Source organism: Anthonomus grandis, chromosome 4 (genome assembly GCF_022605725.1).
Source record: "Anthonomus grandis grandis chromosome 4, icAntGran1.3, whole genome shotgun sequence".
In the NCBI taxonomy this organism is placed as follows: domain Eukaryota; kingdom Metazoa; phylum Arthropoda; class Insecta; order Coleoptera; family Curculionidae; genus Anthonomus; species Anthonomus grandis.
The window spans coordinates 8,572,205-8,589,498 of NC_065549.1; the positions used below are offsets into that span (position 1 = coordinate 8,572,205).

At 34.3% G+C, this 17,294-nt stretch overlaps 1 protein-coding gene across 6 annotated transcripts in view; it reads right to left on the reverse strand.

The window, feature by feature from the left end:
* Positions 1-9,313: 9,313 nt before the first annotated feature.
* The window catches only part of LOC126734957 (cordon-bleu protein-like 1), a 68,436-nt gene continuing 60,455 nt past the window's right edge, over positions 9,314-17,294 (reverse strand). For all 6 annotated transcript variants that reach the window (XM_050438812.1, XM_050438817.1, XM_050438816.1 and 3 more), the window contains 2 exons: positions 16,166-17,271; positions 9,314-10,824 (listed from right to left, as the gene is read on the reverse strand). In XM_050438812.1, coding sequence (XP_050294769.1) covers positions 9,805-10,824; positions 16,166-17,271 — 2,126 coding nt within the window. In that variant the 3' untranslated portion in view covers positions 9,314-9,804. The remainder of the gene's footprint in view (positions 10,825-16,165; positions 17,272-17,294) is intronic.

A 17,294-nucleotide genomic window follows, 5' to 3' on the forward strand; every position in this document is an offset into this window, starting at 1 on the left:
TAAGCTAATCAATAACATATTTGAAAAACATATTTAATAAAATGGAAATTTAATTATTTAAAACTACGGTTTTTTAAGCGAAAACGAATAAATTTAAAAAAAAGTCTGAAGAATTTAAATAAAGAATTTCCTTAAATTTGATCTATTTAAATCATAGAAGTTTAAATTAAAAAAAAAACTTAAGCTTGAAAAATTAATAAAAATAATTAAAATCAATTAATTTTATACTAATTACGAATATTTTGTAAAAACTTTTGGACAAATCATCAAATTAATAGATTTTAAAATTGCAAAAGTTATTATAGAACTCTTATAATAAAAATTTTATTATTAATTGAATTCTTAAGCATATTATTCATTATATTTACATATACCTGATGATCTTTATTATCACCTTAATAATTATTTATTCATGTAACTTGATTATTTAATGTCTCACAGATATTTCAGATAACAGATTTTTAAATCTCATTTGATCTATGCGTTTCTTTTTAGTAAAATATATGCATCATAACTCAGTAATTTATAATAAAATATTACTGCAAAAAAATGACTTAAACATGAACGTCGATTTATTCACATAATAATTAATTAATTTCATTTAATAGCATTCATTTGGTTTAGAATTAAATATTCATTGTTGTTTTTTTGCTTTAGGAATAAAAAAAATATGATCATCCTTTTTAATTAGTGTTTTATCGTACAATATGTAGAGATGGTAAAAAAATCTATACAGGGTGCTATTATTGACGCGTACCGTTTTTGATAAAAATGGTTGCATATTCTACCTTTTAAAAAATAGTTTTTTACTTCTCTTAGTCGCAGGCCTAAACCAATTTAAATATTACCATAATGGGTTGGGTTCGCGAGTTGAATAAACCCCGAAAAAATATACCGTAATGTTAATGCCCTATTCGCCGCCTCCGATAATCGCGTATCATAAATATTTAATGTGGTGCAAGGCAGTATGGGCTCTTAAGATGGCACATTTCTTAATAAAAATGTGGTTTTGCATACAATCGGAGGCCTGGCGACCTCAAAAAGTGTCAAAGTCAGAAATGTGAAGGACTGTTTTGAATAGAGTCAAAAATGCAAATGCAATACATACACATTTAGATTGTGGGTCATAAAAAGACATACAGATATCATTAAATTGGAAGAAGTAGTACCTACACAGGAAAAAAAATCATTAAATTATGGGAAGTAAGCCAGTTATACTTTCTTCTTTTTTCAACTTCTGATGCCCAGAAAATTAATTTAAATCTAATTAAAAAATACAAAACATAAGTGTGACACATAACAGACAAGGTTAAAAAAAAGGTCATAAAAACAACGGTTTCATTAAGTGTTCATCCCCACGCAGCGGCAATAAAACAATTCTCAGTGTGATTTTAACGAATAATTGTGTCAAATTGAACGGTTTTAAACGCAAAAATAACACAATTTCCTTTAAATTGTCTAATAAAAGAGGCAAAAACGCGGAAAACTAATCGGCCACAAGGCCCCATGCCCGGGCACTTTGGTGCCGTGTGTGTGAAATTTGCTTCTTCCGCTCGATGACTGCAATACTCGTTTATGTACGAAACCCAATCTCTTTCGCTGGAATTGCTATAAAACGTATATATTTAGGTATTTCCTGCTTTTAAATTTGATCGATTTACAGGAGTAAATGGATTGGTAATTAATACTCTTCCTAAGAAATGTGTGGAAAATAAAAAAAACTTAAACACAAATGAGGCTATTAGATATTTAAGGTATGTATTTATTCTTATGTATTAAGCTTCATAGAATCTTATTTGGATAATTTTTTTGGATAACACTGCCGAGATAAATAGTGTATCAAGAATGAACCTTTATAATCACCGTTGAACTAAATACGTTTAAAAAAATGCATATTTTCAAAAATAAAACTTGTGATTATACATTAAATCCTACATTCAATATGATATGACAATGGTTCTCTAAATAGTGTAAAAACCGACAATTAGTGAAATATCTTTCTCATTTTCCCGTATACTTATTGCCACAAAAACAAATAGTTTGCATTTCATCTATTTACCTTCAATCCTACCTGATACCGTAACTCCAGCAACATGATTTCAATACGTCAAAAACTGATTTCCTTCAATATTTTGTCAATGTTTTTCAAATCAAAATCCAAGAAATTCAAAGTTGAAAATGAGTCGAACGCCCAGCAGAACCGAGAACACTTTCTCACCGGAAAAACCCCGACGCAGCAAAACGCCATTTAAACCGGACATTCGGTTGGCAAACGCGATTGTTGGCGCCATTGCATTTTTACAGAAAGCAGGTCTTCATGCCACTACGAAAATCATTAAGAAATGCGTCCAGGAACGAGCGAAAAAAGGATTCTCCAAGAGTATAGAACAGATACCGCAGTATTTAAACAGAGGACTGGAACTGGGAATTTTAAAGAAGAACAACGGTGGGTTCAAGCTGGGCAATTTCCAGATAAGGAAGAGGAAAAGAAATGTGGTAAAATCGAGCAGCAGCATCAATAAATCGGTGAAAGTTATCAAAAAACCGACACATGCAAATGGGAGTAGTAATGGAGCTCATAATAATATGTCAGAGAAAAGTTCGATGTGTGTGTTTAATTGTGATGGTCATCGTGTGTTTTATTTTGAATAAAATCATATTGAAACTTAGTAATGACTTTTTATTACGCCATGGTGAGATATTCTAATTACAGAATAATCCATTTTCTCAAAATGTTTGTGAGCAATTGTGGTGCTTACAAATCATTTAGGCAAGTTTCTTATGCCAATTACTCTCCAATACAGTCAAGAAAGATAAACACTTCTTTGGATCTTATAAGTCAAATGACTTTGTAATTGCTTTCAATTTTTCCTTTTGTTTTTTTCGATATAGTTGCATATTTTAGATCGTATCACAGAACCACAAAATGGAGTTAATTTTCCTGGAAAAATTATTTATTTCTTTCAGGCAGTTGGGCAGACTAGGTCACAGACAGCTACAAACTTCAATTTAACTCCAAATTAAGTTGTCTAGAAGGAATTAAGAAAAAAACATTCTTCCAGGCAGATGAAGTCCTATTTAAGAAAAACCATCAAGTTTCTAAAAAAAAAAACGCTCTCAAGGTATTTTAAGATAGAATCAACTGCCTGGATAAAAGCGAAAAAAAATTAGTAGTAAGTAATAGACGTCATTATGTCCGTCCCGATGATTGCCTCATCCTCAATCTCAGCCATTATCACAAAATGTTCAAATATGGCTTTTGCTTCACCATGGACGTTTGCTCTAGCTCCCATAGTTGTTCGTAGACGCAGCAGATTTACTACGTCGGATTTTATGATTGTCTCTGTCGCATCTAAGTCCAGCAGCACAGTCCAGAGGGTTCAATCCACATACCCGTCGCCGAAAACATGGTATGATGCTGCAGCGAGGAGACCTGGGCAGTATTTACTTTTACTGGGGCTTGCTGATTACAGGTCGACAATCTCCCCTTTGCAATAACCTTCTTTAGTTTTGGGAAGTTGCGGGAGTGGAACTAGCGCCTTCTGGACAATGTCTTCTAATGTGACTTGCTTTGCCAGATTTCCAACACTCCGACTTTTGGTTCTGGCGGTTTATTAACCTCCCTAATGATTCGCTGAACCGATTCCTCGAAGTCGTGCTCTTCTGGAATCATTTGCCGAAGACGTGCCTGGCCCCTGTTCTTAGCAGCGTTGAATTCAAGGGCCCGTATTAGTGTTTAGGTGAATGTGCTAGTACGATCTCCCTTATTGCTTTATCACAGAGTCCATCTTGGAATGCTTGAACTGCCAAACGTTCCATGATCCTTTTGTAGACAAAAGGATCATGGAACATTGAGGGATTTGGTTCCTCAATGTTGAATGAGGAACTGCTGGATTGAGGGATAGACATTGGGGGATTCCAGTCAAACCAAACGTGCAATATCAGCTTCGAATTCTCACAAGGATTCCGCTAACTTTAAACATCAATTTTTCAACTGCGTGTGGTCAACATATTCCAAGTGTTATTGGCCATAATACATTTCTAAATGCCTGACTAAGTGATCGTAGACTTCCTGTTCTTCGGGAGACATTTTTTGCGGGATTGCCGTGGCATCTCCTCTCAAGGCCAACGTAAGGGCAGTTGCCTTCGCACTGCTTTTGCAGTTACTTCAAAGTCACGCTGATAAGTATTTCATAATGTAGTACTTAGTACTATCAAAATGAGGCACATTAGCCCAACAGAGTCCGCATTATCACAAACTTAGTCCAATGCTGAAGTTCTACGGAACAGCTCATCGATAGTGATGATGTCCAATGTTACGATTTCTGTCTTCCAGCAATGAGAAAATCCGCTTTTCCAGTAAAGAAGATTTTTTTTTCGGAATTTCTTCTTTCTTGTTCTTCAAAATTTTTTCCTTTTGACCTGGCAGTTCCCAATTCTCTTTTAACTATTCCCCGAGCTCACTTTTTAAATTGACGAATGTGACAAAGTTTCCTTTTCCAGCAATTTTGCTTCCAGCTTGGCGAAATTTTCATCTAGTTTTGCACAATTTAGCTTCTATTTACTTGCAACTTCATTTCCAGGTTAGCAGATTTATATCGTTGTATTTTATTGAAATTGACAAACGAGAACTATGGAAACTATACCGAGGAGTGACCTAACAATGACGTTTGGCAAAGTTCGTTTGAATGACATTTTACAGATATTAATAGAAAATAAATCACCGGCGAACATAACAAAGATAATCCAGTACCTTACTAACAATAATGTAATAAAGGTTAAAGAGCAGGGGATCAATTCACTGAAAACATCGGGACAAATTGTTGAAGGGGCTTTAAGAACACCCTTAGATACAGCCTGGGCAACAAATAAATTGGTATGATGTGTTACGCCGATGATTCACCAATTATCGAATATTCCCTACTTAAATTTTTTTTTAATTATAATTTTTCTCTTTAAATGGGATTCAGATCGGTACAGTATATATAGAGTTTCGTAAGGCTTCTGATCGAATTAACTGCCTGTGCAGACTTTTTGGCAGATAAATACAAGTTGCATTATTTGTTGACGACTTAAAGGTTTTCCTCCCTTTGAATCCCTTGAACAATCTCCCATAAAATAAATTAATGAAAGCGATAGACGAAGACGAAGACGAAGCGACACCTAAGAACTCAAAAACTTTTTTTAATTCGATTTTTGTCAAGGGAATTCGATACAGGTCGTAGCGGTTCTTTGAATTTTATGAAATTTAACCGGTCGATTAGAGTTTACGCGTGAGCCTTATCTGTATAGTTTTCAATTATTGTTGCCATGCGGGAATTATTTTTTTAGCGTCGAAAATTTAGACCTAGTTGTTAAAAAAATGACTTTAACCACTTGGAATTCAAGTGACTATTCCAGGCAGTTGAAACTTCTTCCGAGCAATTCTTTAAAAGAAATAAATGCTTTCAACTGCTTGGAAGTACTAGAAAATTACTCTTAAGCTTGATGGGAATCCTAACTGGGCATAATTGCCTAAACAAGCACCTACACCTTCTTGGTATAAGAGAAAGTCTGCTCTGTCCAAAGTGCAGTACAGGGGAAGAAAGTTCATACCACATTATAAGAATTGGCGATAAGTGAAGTCTTGCTGTGAGACATTTGGCATAAAACCAATTTTAGTTAACTTTTTTCGGTGAGCCACAAATTCGAAGCTACCTAAATTAATGGCGTACAATACTACCTAAATTAATGGCGTATTTTAGACTAGATATATTTTATTTAAGCACGGTTGAATGTAATAAAGTGAAAATGTAATTATTTTAAAGTTGAACATTGTCTTAAGCTTGTGATATTATTAATAAGATATTAATATCACAAGTGTATAGTGATATTATATACAGTGCATCCCAAAAGTTCTGTCTAAATTCGTTTAAAATTCAGGGGTGCGAAAAAAAACGCTCGGACCCGTCGATTTTTATTTTAAGTTACGCATTTTTGTACGTGAAGTTTGTATATACAGGGTTGCTCAAAAATAAATTACGACTATCAACTTAATTTTTTCAAATGAAAGCACCTTTTTTTATTATTTTATTTTTGAATTTCGTGTAGAATTCTACGTATGTTTCATGCATCAAGATGACCAAACATTATTATTGAAGTTCACCTTACAAATCACCTTATCTCTGAGAATTTTTATACAGAGCAAAATTCTATTCATTCGTGTTTTTTTTATTGTTGTTGGCTGGTGACCGTGTATTTTCATAGAAACTGGATGACAGTTGTACGCCAAACAGATATTGTCAAGTGTGAAGTGTACGACCAAAGTTGCGGTTTTCACAATGGTAAAGTTAACGGAACGAGAAAAAATAGAAATTCTGTGCATGGTTGGATTTGGTGATAGAACACATACTCAAAGAGAAGCTGCTCAATTATTCAATAAAATCCATCCTGATGGTCCTCCGATATGTCAAAAGGTGGTGAGTAGAATAGAGGCTAAATTTAGAGAATTCGGTCATGTTAGAGATCTGCCGAAATCTGGTCGTTCTGCTCGAGATGAAAATGAACAACTTGACGTTTTGCTTTCTTTCGAAGAAAATTCATGCACTCCTCTATCGCAGATTGGGACAAATTTACACATGGCGAAATCTATAGTTCACCGAATAGTTAAAAAGCACAAATATCACCCCTACAAAGTTATTCCTGTACAAGAGTTATTTGATGATGATTTCGATAGGCGAAATGAGTTTTGTGAACGCTTACAAAACATGTGCAATCTAAAATAATAATAATCTATAACAAATAGTAACAAATATTATTTTTTCCGATGAAGCCACGTTCTGTTAGAATGGTATTGTGAACAGACAAAATTGTCGATATTGGGCAACAGAAAATCCGCATTGGATGATGGAGGTAAACACCCAGTACCCTCAAAAACTAAATGTGTGGTGTGGAATAGTGCGCGGAAGAGTAATAGGTCCCTTTTTCTTTGAACAGACTTTAACGAAACAAGTGTATCTCGATTTTCTCAAATTTGAATTAGTTCCAGCATTACTAGCTTTATTTCCAAATCCATTGGACCCAGACTATCCTGACGAAGAACTAATTTTCCAGCAAGATGGCGCTCCTCCGCACTATGCTGCCACTGTGCTTACTTTTTTGGATGAAACCTTTCCCAATCGGTGGATAGGAAGGAGAGGACCCATCGAATGGCCTGCTAGGTCGCCTGACCTAGCACCAATGGACTTTTTTTTGTGGGGATACCTCAAGTCAAACGTATTTGTTAATAGGCCAAGTAATCTAGACGACTTGAAAGAGAGAATTCGCAGAGAAGTGCGAGCCATAACTCCGGAAATGATTGAAAATGTGCAACGAGACTTTATTGATCGCCTTGGATATTGTCAAGCCGTGAATGGCAACCAATTTGAACATTTAACTTAATTCTTGTTCTTTTTTTATTTGTTACATGAATCGTCTTTTTTTCGATAACTGTTGACTTTAGGTATAGGACATGATGCATGAAACACACGTAGAATTCCATGCGAAATTCAAAGATGAAATAAAAAAAAGGTGCTTTCATTTGAAAAAATTAAGTTGATGGTCGTAATTTATTTTTGAGCAACCCTGTATATACAAACTACACGTACAAAAATGCGCAACTTGAAATAAAAATCGACGGGTCCGAGTGTTTTTTTTTCGAACACACCCCTGAATTTTAAGTAAATTAAGACATAACTTTTGGGATGCACTGTATAAGATATTTAAATGGCGCAATACTTTTGTAGGTAGTTTTTTGATTGCACAAACAAACTTAGGATGACATTTGTCTCAGAGGAAAGGTATTATGTTATGGTTATTTGAACTTCCCGCACAAGATGTAATATCGACATCGATCAAACATCTAACATCACATGACATCAAAGGCAGAGGTGACACTTGACAATCAGTTAGAAATGGGCTGGGCATATCCTATAAATGTAGCCTGTCCAAGCGTTAGTCTGGTAAGAACCAACGGTTACTGTCAAAAATGTCAAATGACGTCACGGTTAAGGCTATCGCTTAGATGGGATCTTTTAATATTGCGGTCAATCGGTTATTTTATATTTTTTGTTTACATGTATTGTATGAAGCGGTATTTACTTTTGGTTTTAATCACCCCTCGCTTGGACAGGCTAATATGGGTTACTCATAGAGAAAGTAAAATAACAGTTGACATTTGACGTCAATTGGTTCGGTCTTCTTATCTTTGACACTTGACAGTTAATAGTTATAATGGATAGAAAGAGCGGCGCCACTGACACTGGGATTGATTCTGACATTGTCGTAATTGACAGTAATACCTGTTATTGTGACTTTTCACTGTTTTGATTGAAATTTACTTTTTCTATAAGTTTTGACTTATTTAAAAACTTAAACTATATTATAATCAGCCTTACATTACATTTTACTTGTTAGTAGCTTAATTAGTTAAAATGTAGTAGTCCTCCTTAAAAAACTAAATAAAATCTTTAAGAAAAATCTATAGGTAAGTTATCATTACATCTATGTACGTATCAGTACATTTTAAATGTTGCGTAAATAAAATATGATAATATATTTAATGCTTTTATGGAGATAATTATGGTTTATAATACATATCCGACAAACTATAGTAAATATGGAAAAATTTATAAATTAGACCAATACATATATTTTCAAAAGGCAGAATGTCAGATGATAAACAGTGAGAAATATGAAAATGTGAAAATGAAAAGATAAGAACAATTATTGTATTTCTTTTTAATGTGCTCGGAAAGGTTGGCTCGTTTTGCTCTAATATGCTCATATTTTTTCTAAATATAGCCTTCTCCTTATTTCTAATCATTTGCGAGGTAAATTGATCATGAATGTGCAGTACCTTGAAACCTCCTGCCATATACTGAATTCGAATATCCCGCGTTTTTCTTGATATTTAGTCGGTATTGTAACTACCTGCAATATCGATTGTTCATATTTATTTCCTTAATAGTTCCAATGGCTGCGAAGGGTGCGCTGTATTCACGTCGTATCTGGTATACATGTGATTAACACCTCTTCTTATTTTACTTTCTCTATGGTCTAACTCATATTATTTTTTGTAATGATCTTTATATTCTTTTACCAATGTTTTATCAAATATAAAACTGTGCTTAATTGCTCGAAATGAACAGATTATTATACTTTTTATGCATGTTTTGGTCAACAACCAAAATAATTTAATAAAATCACGAAATACAGTCCAGGCATTCCAGACTAAAACAGGCATACTGTATGTAATGAGTTCAATCCGAAGTCCAGGCACACGAAAAAAAAACAATAAATTCAATATATTTTATTGTAAGTAGTAGAATATGTATAGTACATTTATATAACAAATAAATAATATTTTTAATATAAACTTTGGTTCCTTAAATGTACTGGTTACGAGAATATTTAACAAACTTCTTGACTTTTCATATATAACATTCGAATGAAATAGCCTCCTTTAGTATACCTTTAAAGATCATTGGTTTTCTCATACAAAAATAACATTGTCAAGAAAAAATACCATTATACATTCAAAATACAATATTATAATTCTTATGGTGCGATGTATATTAGTCAAAGAGCATCTCATTAGTCCTTCTAGAAACACCATAACTAAACCGGACTATAAAAATGCAGTTCACCAACAATAATACAAATAAAATAATACTTAAAACATAAACAACAGGTAAATAATATACAAACCATCACTAAGGATTGAGCTTTAAATAAACAATGACTACAATGCACACAACTTACAAAATAATATTTTTTGAAATAACGTCAAGCTTTGGTTGACCTCAGTCCCTTCTTTCCCCCAAAGCTCCTTATAGATTCTAAAAGCATATCTCGCGCATCCAAGGAGTTATGAGCTTTTGAGCTTTTTGGTTCCACTTGGGCTTTCCTTAGGGTTACTTTGGGCATTTGAGGTGGTGGAGGAGGTGCCGGAGGAGTTTCTAGGTCCGTAGGCAATGACTTATAAGGAACATTTTCTGTTAAACGCCTATTTGACTCTGTTCTTCTAAGAGTGAATTGGGAAAATGGTACATGCTTATTTGTGCTATAGTCCTTCTCCAACTGTTTTGGTAAGGTACTGCTATAGGAGTTCGCGGGGCTCCAGGATAGTCTCTTGCTAATAATATCAGGAGATTTATTAGTGTTAAAGCCCCTTACTACTGGGACAACATGGTTTTCAAACGGTTTAAAGCTGTTTACCCTTAAGATTCTTTTATTGGAGTCATTGGTTGGACTTAAGTGGTCATTGCCATTGATAAACGGCTTTTTCAGTTCCACTGAGCGGACAATTGGCACACGTGAGGCGTCAAAGTCTGAAGGGAGAGCTATCGAGTGCGGTCTACTATTTAAATCAGAAAATGGTTTCCTATAAGCTACTGGACCCACAAATCTATTGCTCAAAGGTTTATTTGTGCTGCCTCCTATTCTAATTACGACATTACCACCGGAATTTTGAGTAATCTCTGTATTATTATTATTGTTATTACTAATATTGCTTTCCTCCTCGCTAATAGTCGCATGGTTCCCAAGTTTATAGTCTTCATCCTCCTTAACTGCCACAGGGATTTTAGGACGTTCAGACCAAGTGAAAACGTTCACAGATGGTTGGCCCCGATAGTATTTTCTCACGGGGGTGGGAGAAGTGGATTTTGAAGAAGTTACTGAAGTTTTCTCGTCGTCAGTGTCTGTTTTTGGGGTCGGTGGGATGCTAGTAGGCTTCGTTGCTGAGTTGATGTTTTCCATTGAGCTTGTCGGTGTATTGAGCTTATTTTGGATAAGTTTCATTACCTGTAAGGAGTTTTAAAATTTAGAAGGATAAATGAGCAGGATGATTTGACATAAGTAAAGAAAATTGTTTTATATCACAGAAAATTGGTAACTACTTAGCAAATTAAATTTGGCATCACTGTTATAATAAAAAACGGTAATTATAGACTCGTAAGTAAAGGAAGTTTAAGATGCTGTTCAAATTAGTATTTTAATAATTTAAGGGTAGAAAAGAACTTTTTTACTAATAATTTCACGTTACTAAGATCACTGCGGTAATAAACACTTTTTTGTCATTGCAGTTATTGACAAGACAAAAGAAAGAATCTTTTTAGGTCACGAGTGGAAAAAGCCTTGAGAATCACCTTTGTGATAAATATTTTAGTTTCAAGCCGTTAAAAATATTAGAAGTCTTTTACTGACTCTACCTGTTATACTGACCACTTGAGATATTGACATAATTTCTATGATAAAAAAATGTACATCGATGAAGGAACGAGGCTTTTTTTACTCATTGCAGATTGCACAAATTGAAAAATTACTGACAAGGTAAATTCTCCATTTTTTCCAGGTCAAGGAAAAAAAAGAAGAAAGAAAGAAAACAGCAGTTTATTTAGAGAACTTTTTCACCAAAAATTGATTTTTTGTGAATTCGAACTAACTATAGCAGCTACTTGTTCCCATCTCCTACATCACAAAAACACCGAGTTATACTAGGATTTGAGCAGAACTAAGTGAAAGAGAGCACTTTGAAAATTCGGAAAAAAGCCATTCTTTGACCTCGTTTTTGAGCACAAAAATGGGCCCTAAAAATGCAAACTCTTGGCTAATATCAGAGCTACGACCTCGCAGATAGTCTTAATGGATTCAGAAGGATAAAGCTAAGCTAAAACCGTTGCAACTTTTCCGATGCTGTCTATAGAAGCTGAGATATCGACCTTCAAAGTTTGGGTTTTTCATTTTTCGGATATCGAATTTTTTCACCAAAAATTATTTTTTTTCGAATTTGAATTAACTTTACCAGCGGCTTGTTCTCATCACCTACATCAAGAAAACATTGGGCTATAACGGGATTCGAGCAGAACTAAGGGAATTAGAGCACTTTGAAAATTCGCAAAAAAAGTCATTTTTTGACGTCGTTTTTGAGCCCAAAAACAGGCCTTAAAAATGCGAGATCTCGGCTAATATGATAGCTACAAGCTTGCCGATGATCTTATTCGATTCAGAAGAACGAAGCTAAGTCAAAAATGTTAGAATTTTTCCGATACTGTTCATAGAAACCGAGATATCGACCTCCAAAGTTTGCCGAAGGATGTTACCCAACGCTATAAAGAAAAAATGTCGTTAATATTGCTGAGATAAATAAATTATTAATAAAATAGTGATGATAATAAAATCTTTAACAGATTTTTCGGCCAATTCTAAGTTGCTCAGACCTAATAGACAAAAAAAAACATTTTTCTGAATGCCACGAACTGAGAGAAGTTGAATCTCAGCTGTAACTACTGAGATAACTGTTTTAATGTAACAAGTGGATAAAACATTGAAGAGAGATGAGATAAGATAGAGAATGAGAGAATGAGATAAGAAAGAGAGATGAGATAATTTGAATTAACTATACCAGCAGCTTGTTCTCATTACTTACATCAAGAAAACATCGGCCTATAATGGGATTCGAGCAAACTAAGGGATTAGAGCACTTTGAAATTTCGGAAAAACTCATTTTTTTACCTCGTTTTTAAGACCAAAAATTGGCCTTGAAAATGTGAGATCTCGGCTAATATAAGAGCTACAAGCTTGCGGATGGTCTCATTGGATTCAGAAGGACGAAGTTAATTAAAAAATTTTAGAATTTTTCCGATACTGTCCATAGAAACCGAGATATCGACCTTCAAAGTTTGCCGAAGGATGTTACCCAACGCTATAAAGAAAAAACGTCGTAAACACTGCTGAGATCAATAAATTATTAGTTCAAAATTTTTTCACTTGTTGTTGTTGCTCAGACTTAACAGACAAAAAAAATTGTATTCGAGATAACTAATTAAAAAAAAACATTTTTTTCAATGCCACGAACTAGAAGAAATTGAATCTCAGCTGTAACTACTGAGATAACTGTTTTATTGTTACAAGTGAATAAAACATTTAAGAGAGATGAGATAAGACTTCGATAATTTTTAAGGAGGAAAAAAATATTGGCTTCAGAGAGAGAGTAGTTCAGAGAGTAGAGTTCAAAACGTTAAAAATCTCTGTAGAGATAAATATTTGATTAATTCAAAGCTAATGCAGGTACCCAACATTTCTTTTACCCGATCTAAGTCGCTGAAATTGAAAAAACGTAGAAAACTACTGCCAAATAAAATATTTTGTTAATAATGGAATAAAACAATCTATTTACTAGTTTGAAACCCTAAAAATCACTGCAAAGGTAAAGGTTATAATAATTTCAAGCAAAACAGGTTCTTTCTCACTGCAGGTGCTGTGAAATGAAACATCACTATCAAAATAAAAATTTCATAGTTTTAAAAATAAATTACCATTTTTCTACTTAATTCAAAATAATCATCCATAATTCTCAAAGAGACTTAGATAACCAAAGGAAGAGAAAGTATACTCAAAGTCAAAGTCTCACAAATCAAGCGTCTTTTTAAAAGGTTACGCGTTTCGCCGCATTAGGGCATCATCAGACCTAAATAAAATTATTAAAATTAAATATTAGGGAATAAAACGCTAATTAACAAAAAAGACATACCTCATCTAAATATAAAAACTACACACTCTCACTAACATAAGTATAAATTCATTTATATATTTTTTTTCATTTAAATTAAATTTATTTATTTATATTATAAATTTATTTATGTTAGTGAGAGTAAGTGTGTAGTTTTTGTATTTAGATGAGATATGTTTTTTCTGTTAATTAGCGTTTTGTTCCTTAACCCCTTGCTGCATCTTGTGTCATATATGATACATACTAAAATTAATATATTTTCAAGATCCTAGAATCTAAAAATTAAATAAATGCATGATGTAGCATATTTGGGACCGAGGAATAAACACGTGAAAATAATTCCGACATCGCGGCAACAAAGCACGCTTTTTTGGCGCGCTTTGTCAGTTGAGAATCACATATTTGTCGGTGTAGTCGATGGTCATGTTTTTAAAGTGTCATTTTTGTTTAGTAAAAAGTTAGTTTCGTGATTAAAAAAATAGACGTTTATAGTTTATTTGTTGCACTTTCATTTGAAGGTGAGTTCAAGCAATATTTTTAATTTTTTTAGACATTAGGTAGAAACATTGTTTTGATGCATATATGGGATATCATGCACATATACGTAGTAATAAGAGTTTGGTTGGTTTCAGATGGATCCGAAAATATTTTACGGAATTAACAGCAAATATGTTAGGGATGTACCGGAGGATAATGAGAGTGATGTTCCCGATTTGTCAGATGATGAAGACAATAATATCCCAATAAACCATCATAATATATTAGCCTACGAAAGTGATGACTCTATGCTTGAAGGAGATTATGACGAGACAACCATTCCTGAAACGGATGTGGAGTCTGATGATAATGAAAATATGACTCTCCAGGAAATTGCGGAGAAGATAAATCCAGGATCCTAAAGAACCGGAAATCTCAGGAAAGATCCAAAGGAGCTTGAATTTATGGGCAACCTGAATATGCCCCCAGAGGTTGCTGATTTAGAGACACCATCAGAGTTTTTTAAGTTCTTCTTGACTAATGAAATTATATCGTCGATAACTACCGAATCAAATTTATATTGCTTACAAAAACATAAACCGTCCCGCAAACCTTACAGATGATGAAATAGAACAATTCATTGACATGTGTTTATATATGTTCATCATACAATTGCCTTAAGCTAGGAACTATTGGTCACCACATTTAGGCTCTCGCGCCATATCTAGGGTCATGACATGTAACAGGTATGAAGAAATCAAACGATTTATACATTTTAATAATAATGATAATTTTATACTTCGTGGCAAGCCCGGTTAGGATAAGTTAGTCAAAATAAGACCTTTACTAGAAAGATTACAAGAAAGAATAAATATAATTCCTGTTGAAGAACATATTGCGGTCGAAGTTATAAGATTTTTTTTTGATAATTGGTTTACTAGCGTTCCGCTTATGGTTTACTTGACCAATAATGGTATCCATCCTCTTGGAACTGTGTGCTTGAATCGAGTTCAAGGATGGAAAATGCTGTCAGAAAAAGAGTTTTAAAAACTTGGCAAGAGAAAACTGCTATTAAAGACGATGTAAAGTTAAGTACCGTTTGCTGGTATGACAATAAAATTGTCTCAACTTTATCATCCTACGTCGGTTCACAGCCAACGGGAACTAAGCAAAGATTTTTTAGAAGCGAGAAATGCTACTAAGAATGTGGAGTGCCCGCAAACAATTTTGAAATATAATGAATATGTGTAGACTTATTAGACTCTATGCTCGGTTACTATCGCATTAAAATTAGATCCAAGAAATGGTTTCTTCGCATTTTCTTTCATTTTATGGACATGTGCGTTGTAAATAGTTGGCTTTTATGGAGAAGGCAAAATGATATATATATGCCACTTGCAGATTTTAAGGTCGCTATTGCAGATGCCTTATGCAACAGTGAGAAATCTGTATTAACCAGAAAACGTGGACGACCTAGCGCCAATATTGAAAATGGTTATTTGCAAAAGGAGAAACGTGGCCCTACGACTGAAATACCCCAAACTAAAGTTCGAAAAGACGGAATCGATCATTTGCCAGAATGGAGAGAGAATGACAGAAATAGATGCAAGCATCCAGAGTGCAAATCACAGACGTACATTTATTGTGTTAAGTGCCAAATACCCCTATGCTTAAATAAAGACAGAAATTGTTTCATTCGATTCCATACTAAATAACTGAATAAGTTTGTAAAAATAAAAAATCATGCAACAAGGGGTTAATATTTAATGTTGATAATTTTATTTAGGTCTGATGATGCCCCAATGCGGCGAAACTTTTAAATAGACGCTTGATTTGTGAGACTTTAACTTTGAGTATACTTTCTCTTCCTTTGGTAATTTTTCTACTTGTTACCATTAGAAAATTTTAAAAAACACTGTCAAGATAAACATTTTACAAATTCTTTCCGTGTCGACTCTGAAAAATTACTATTTTTATAATTCTCAAACCGACAAAAAACTGATTTTATCCACTTTTAATTCACACAATGTGCTTAATAACCCTTGTGTTCGCCCACTCAAATAAGCAAACAAATTAACCCAAAAAACCCTCATCCATTAGTAATAAACCCCAATGTGTCACACCCTTAAAATAAAGAATCCAAAAAAGGAAACTTACCTCTAAACTCTGCAAGCCCGACACGTCAAATAAACTATTGCTCCTCGAAATATTACCATTGTCATCCCTTTTGCCAAACTGTGGCTTATTAAGTGTTAAAGTAGACCTAGACCTGGATACCGGTTTAGTGGAAAACCTATTGTCCGTGGAAAACGAACCAGAACGCGACACCCCGTTGGTTTTGACTTCCGGTTTATAAAAATTATACTCCTTCTCTTGCTGATTCACGTTATCCATAGAATATCCCAGTTTATTCTTCGTCAATCCAGATGGCAAAGAATGAGTATTGCTCCTAATAGAATCATCTTCAAACACCGTGATATTCTTATGCTTTGGCACTTCGTACGTCGTTATCTTAAAGTTAGGAAGGGTGTGCGTCGAATGTACATTCCTAACAGGTTTAGGTGGTGACGGTCTAAAATTTTGCTCTTTATCAGTCATTTTTAAGCTAGTCGTGATCTCCCTGTTATAAACCAGGGAACGTCTCTTCTCCAAATTCTCCAGACTTAAAGTGTTTAGGGGCTCCTCACTAGCAACGCTCGTAACCTCACTTTTAAGAGTGATGTCACTCTGATTATCATCCGCACGTAGTTTCTCAAAAAGCTCCGGAGAGGTCACCACTGAATCCCTAAACTCACTTACTGTATCTGACCGGTTTGTCGTCAGATTGGTTGGACTAGCATCACGAAAGGGACGTGGCGGAGGGGGTAGTTTGTATTCCCAATTCAGAGTAAGTAAATCTGGTTGGGGTGTCTGACTAAATTGTTTTGGTGCTCTAGGTGTAATCTGATTGAATTCTAACTCTTGATCTATAATTGGAGGTGGAGGAGGTTCATAGGTTTCCTCTATCAAAGATTTGTCTTCACTGAGTGGATGTTCATGTGAAGATGATTGTTCTTCAACAGGTTCATATGTTTCCTCTGAAGGTACTATAGCATCCACCACAGATTTCTCTTCTTTGTCTGTTGGTTCTTCCAAAACGGGAGGAGGTGGAGGTGTTCCAAGCTCTTCAATATCACTACAAGGAATTATTTCAGGGATCAGTTCTTCCACTGGTTGGGTAAGTGGAGGGTAAGCAGAATTACTATCGAGAGGGGATATCGGTTCTGAAAAATAAATTGTGTCAGTG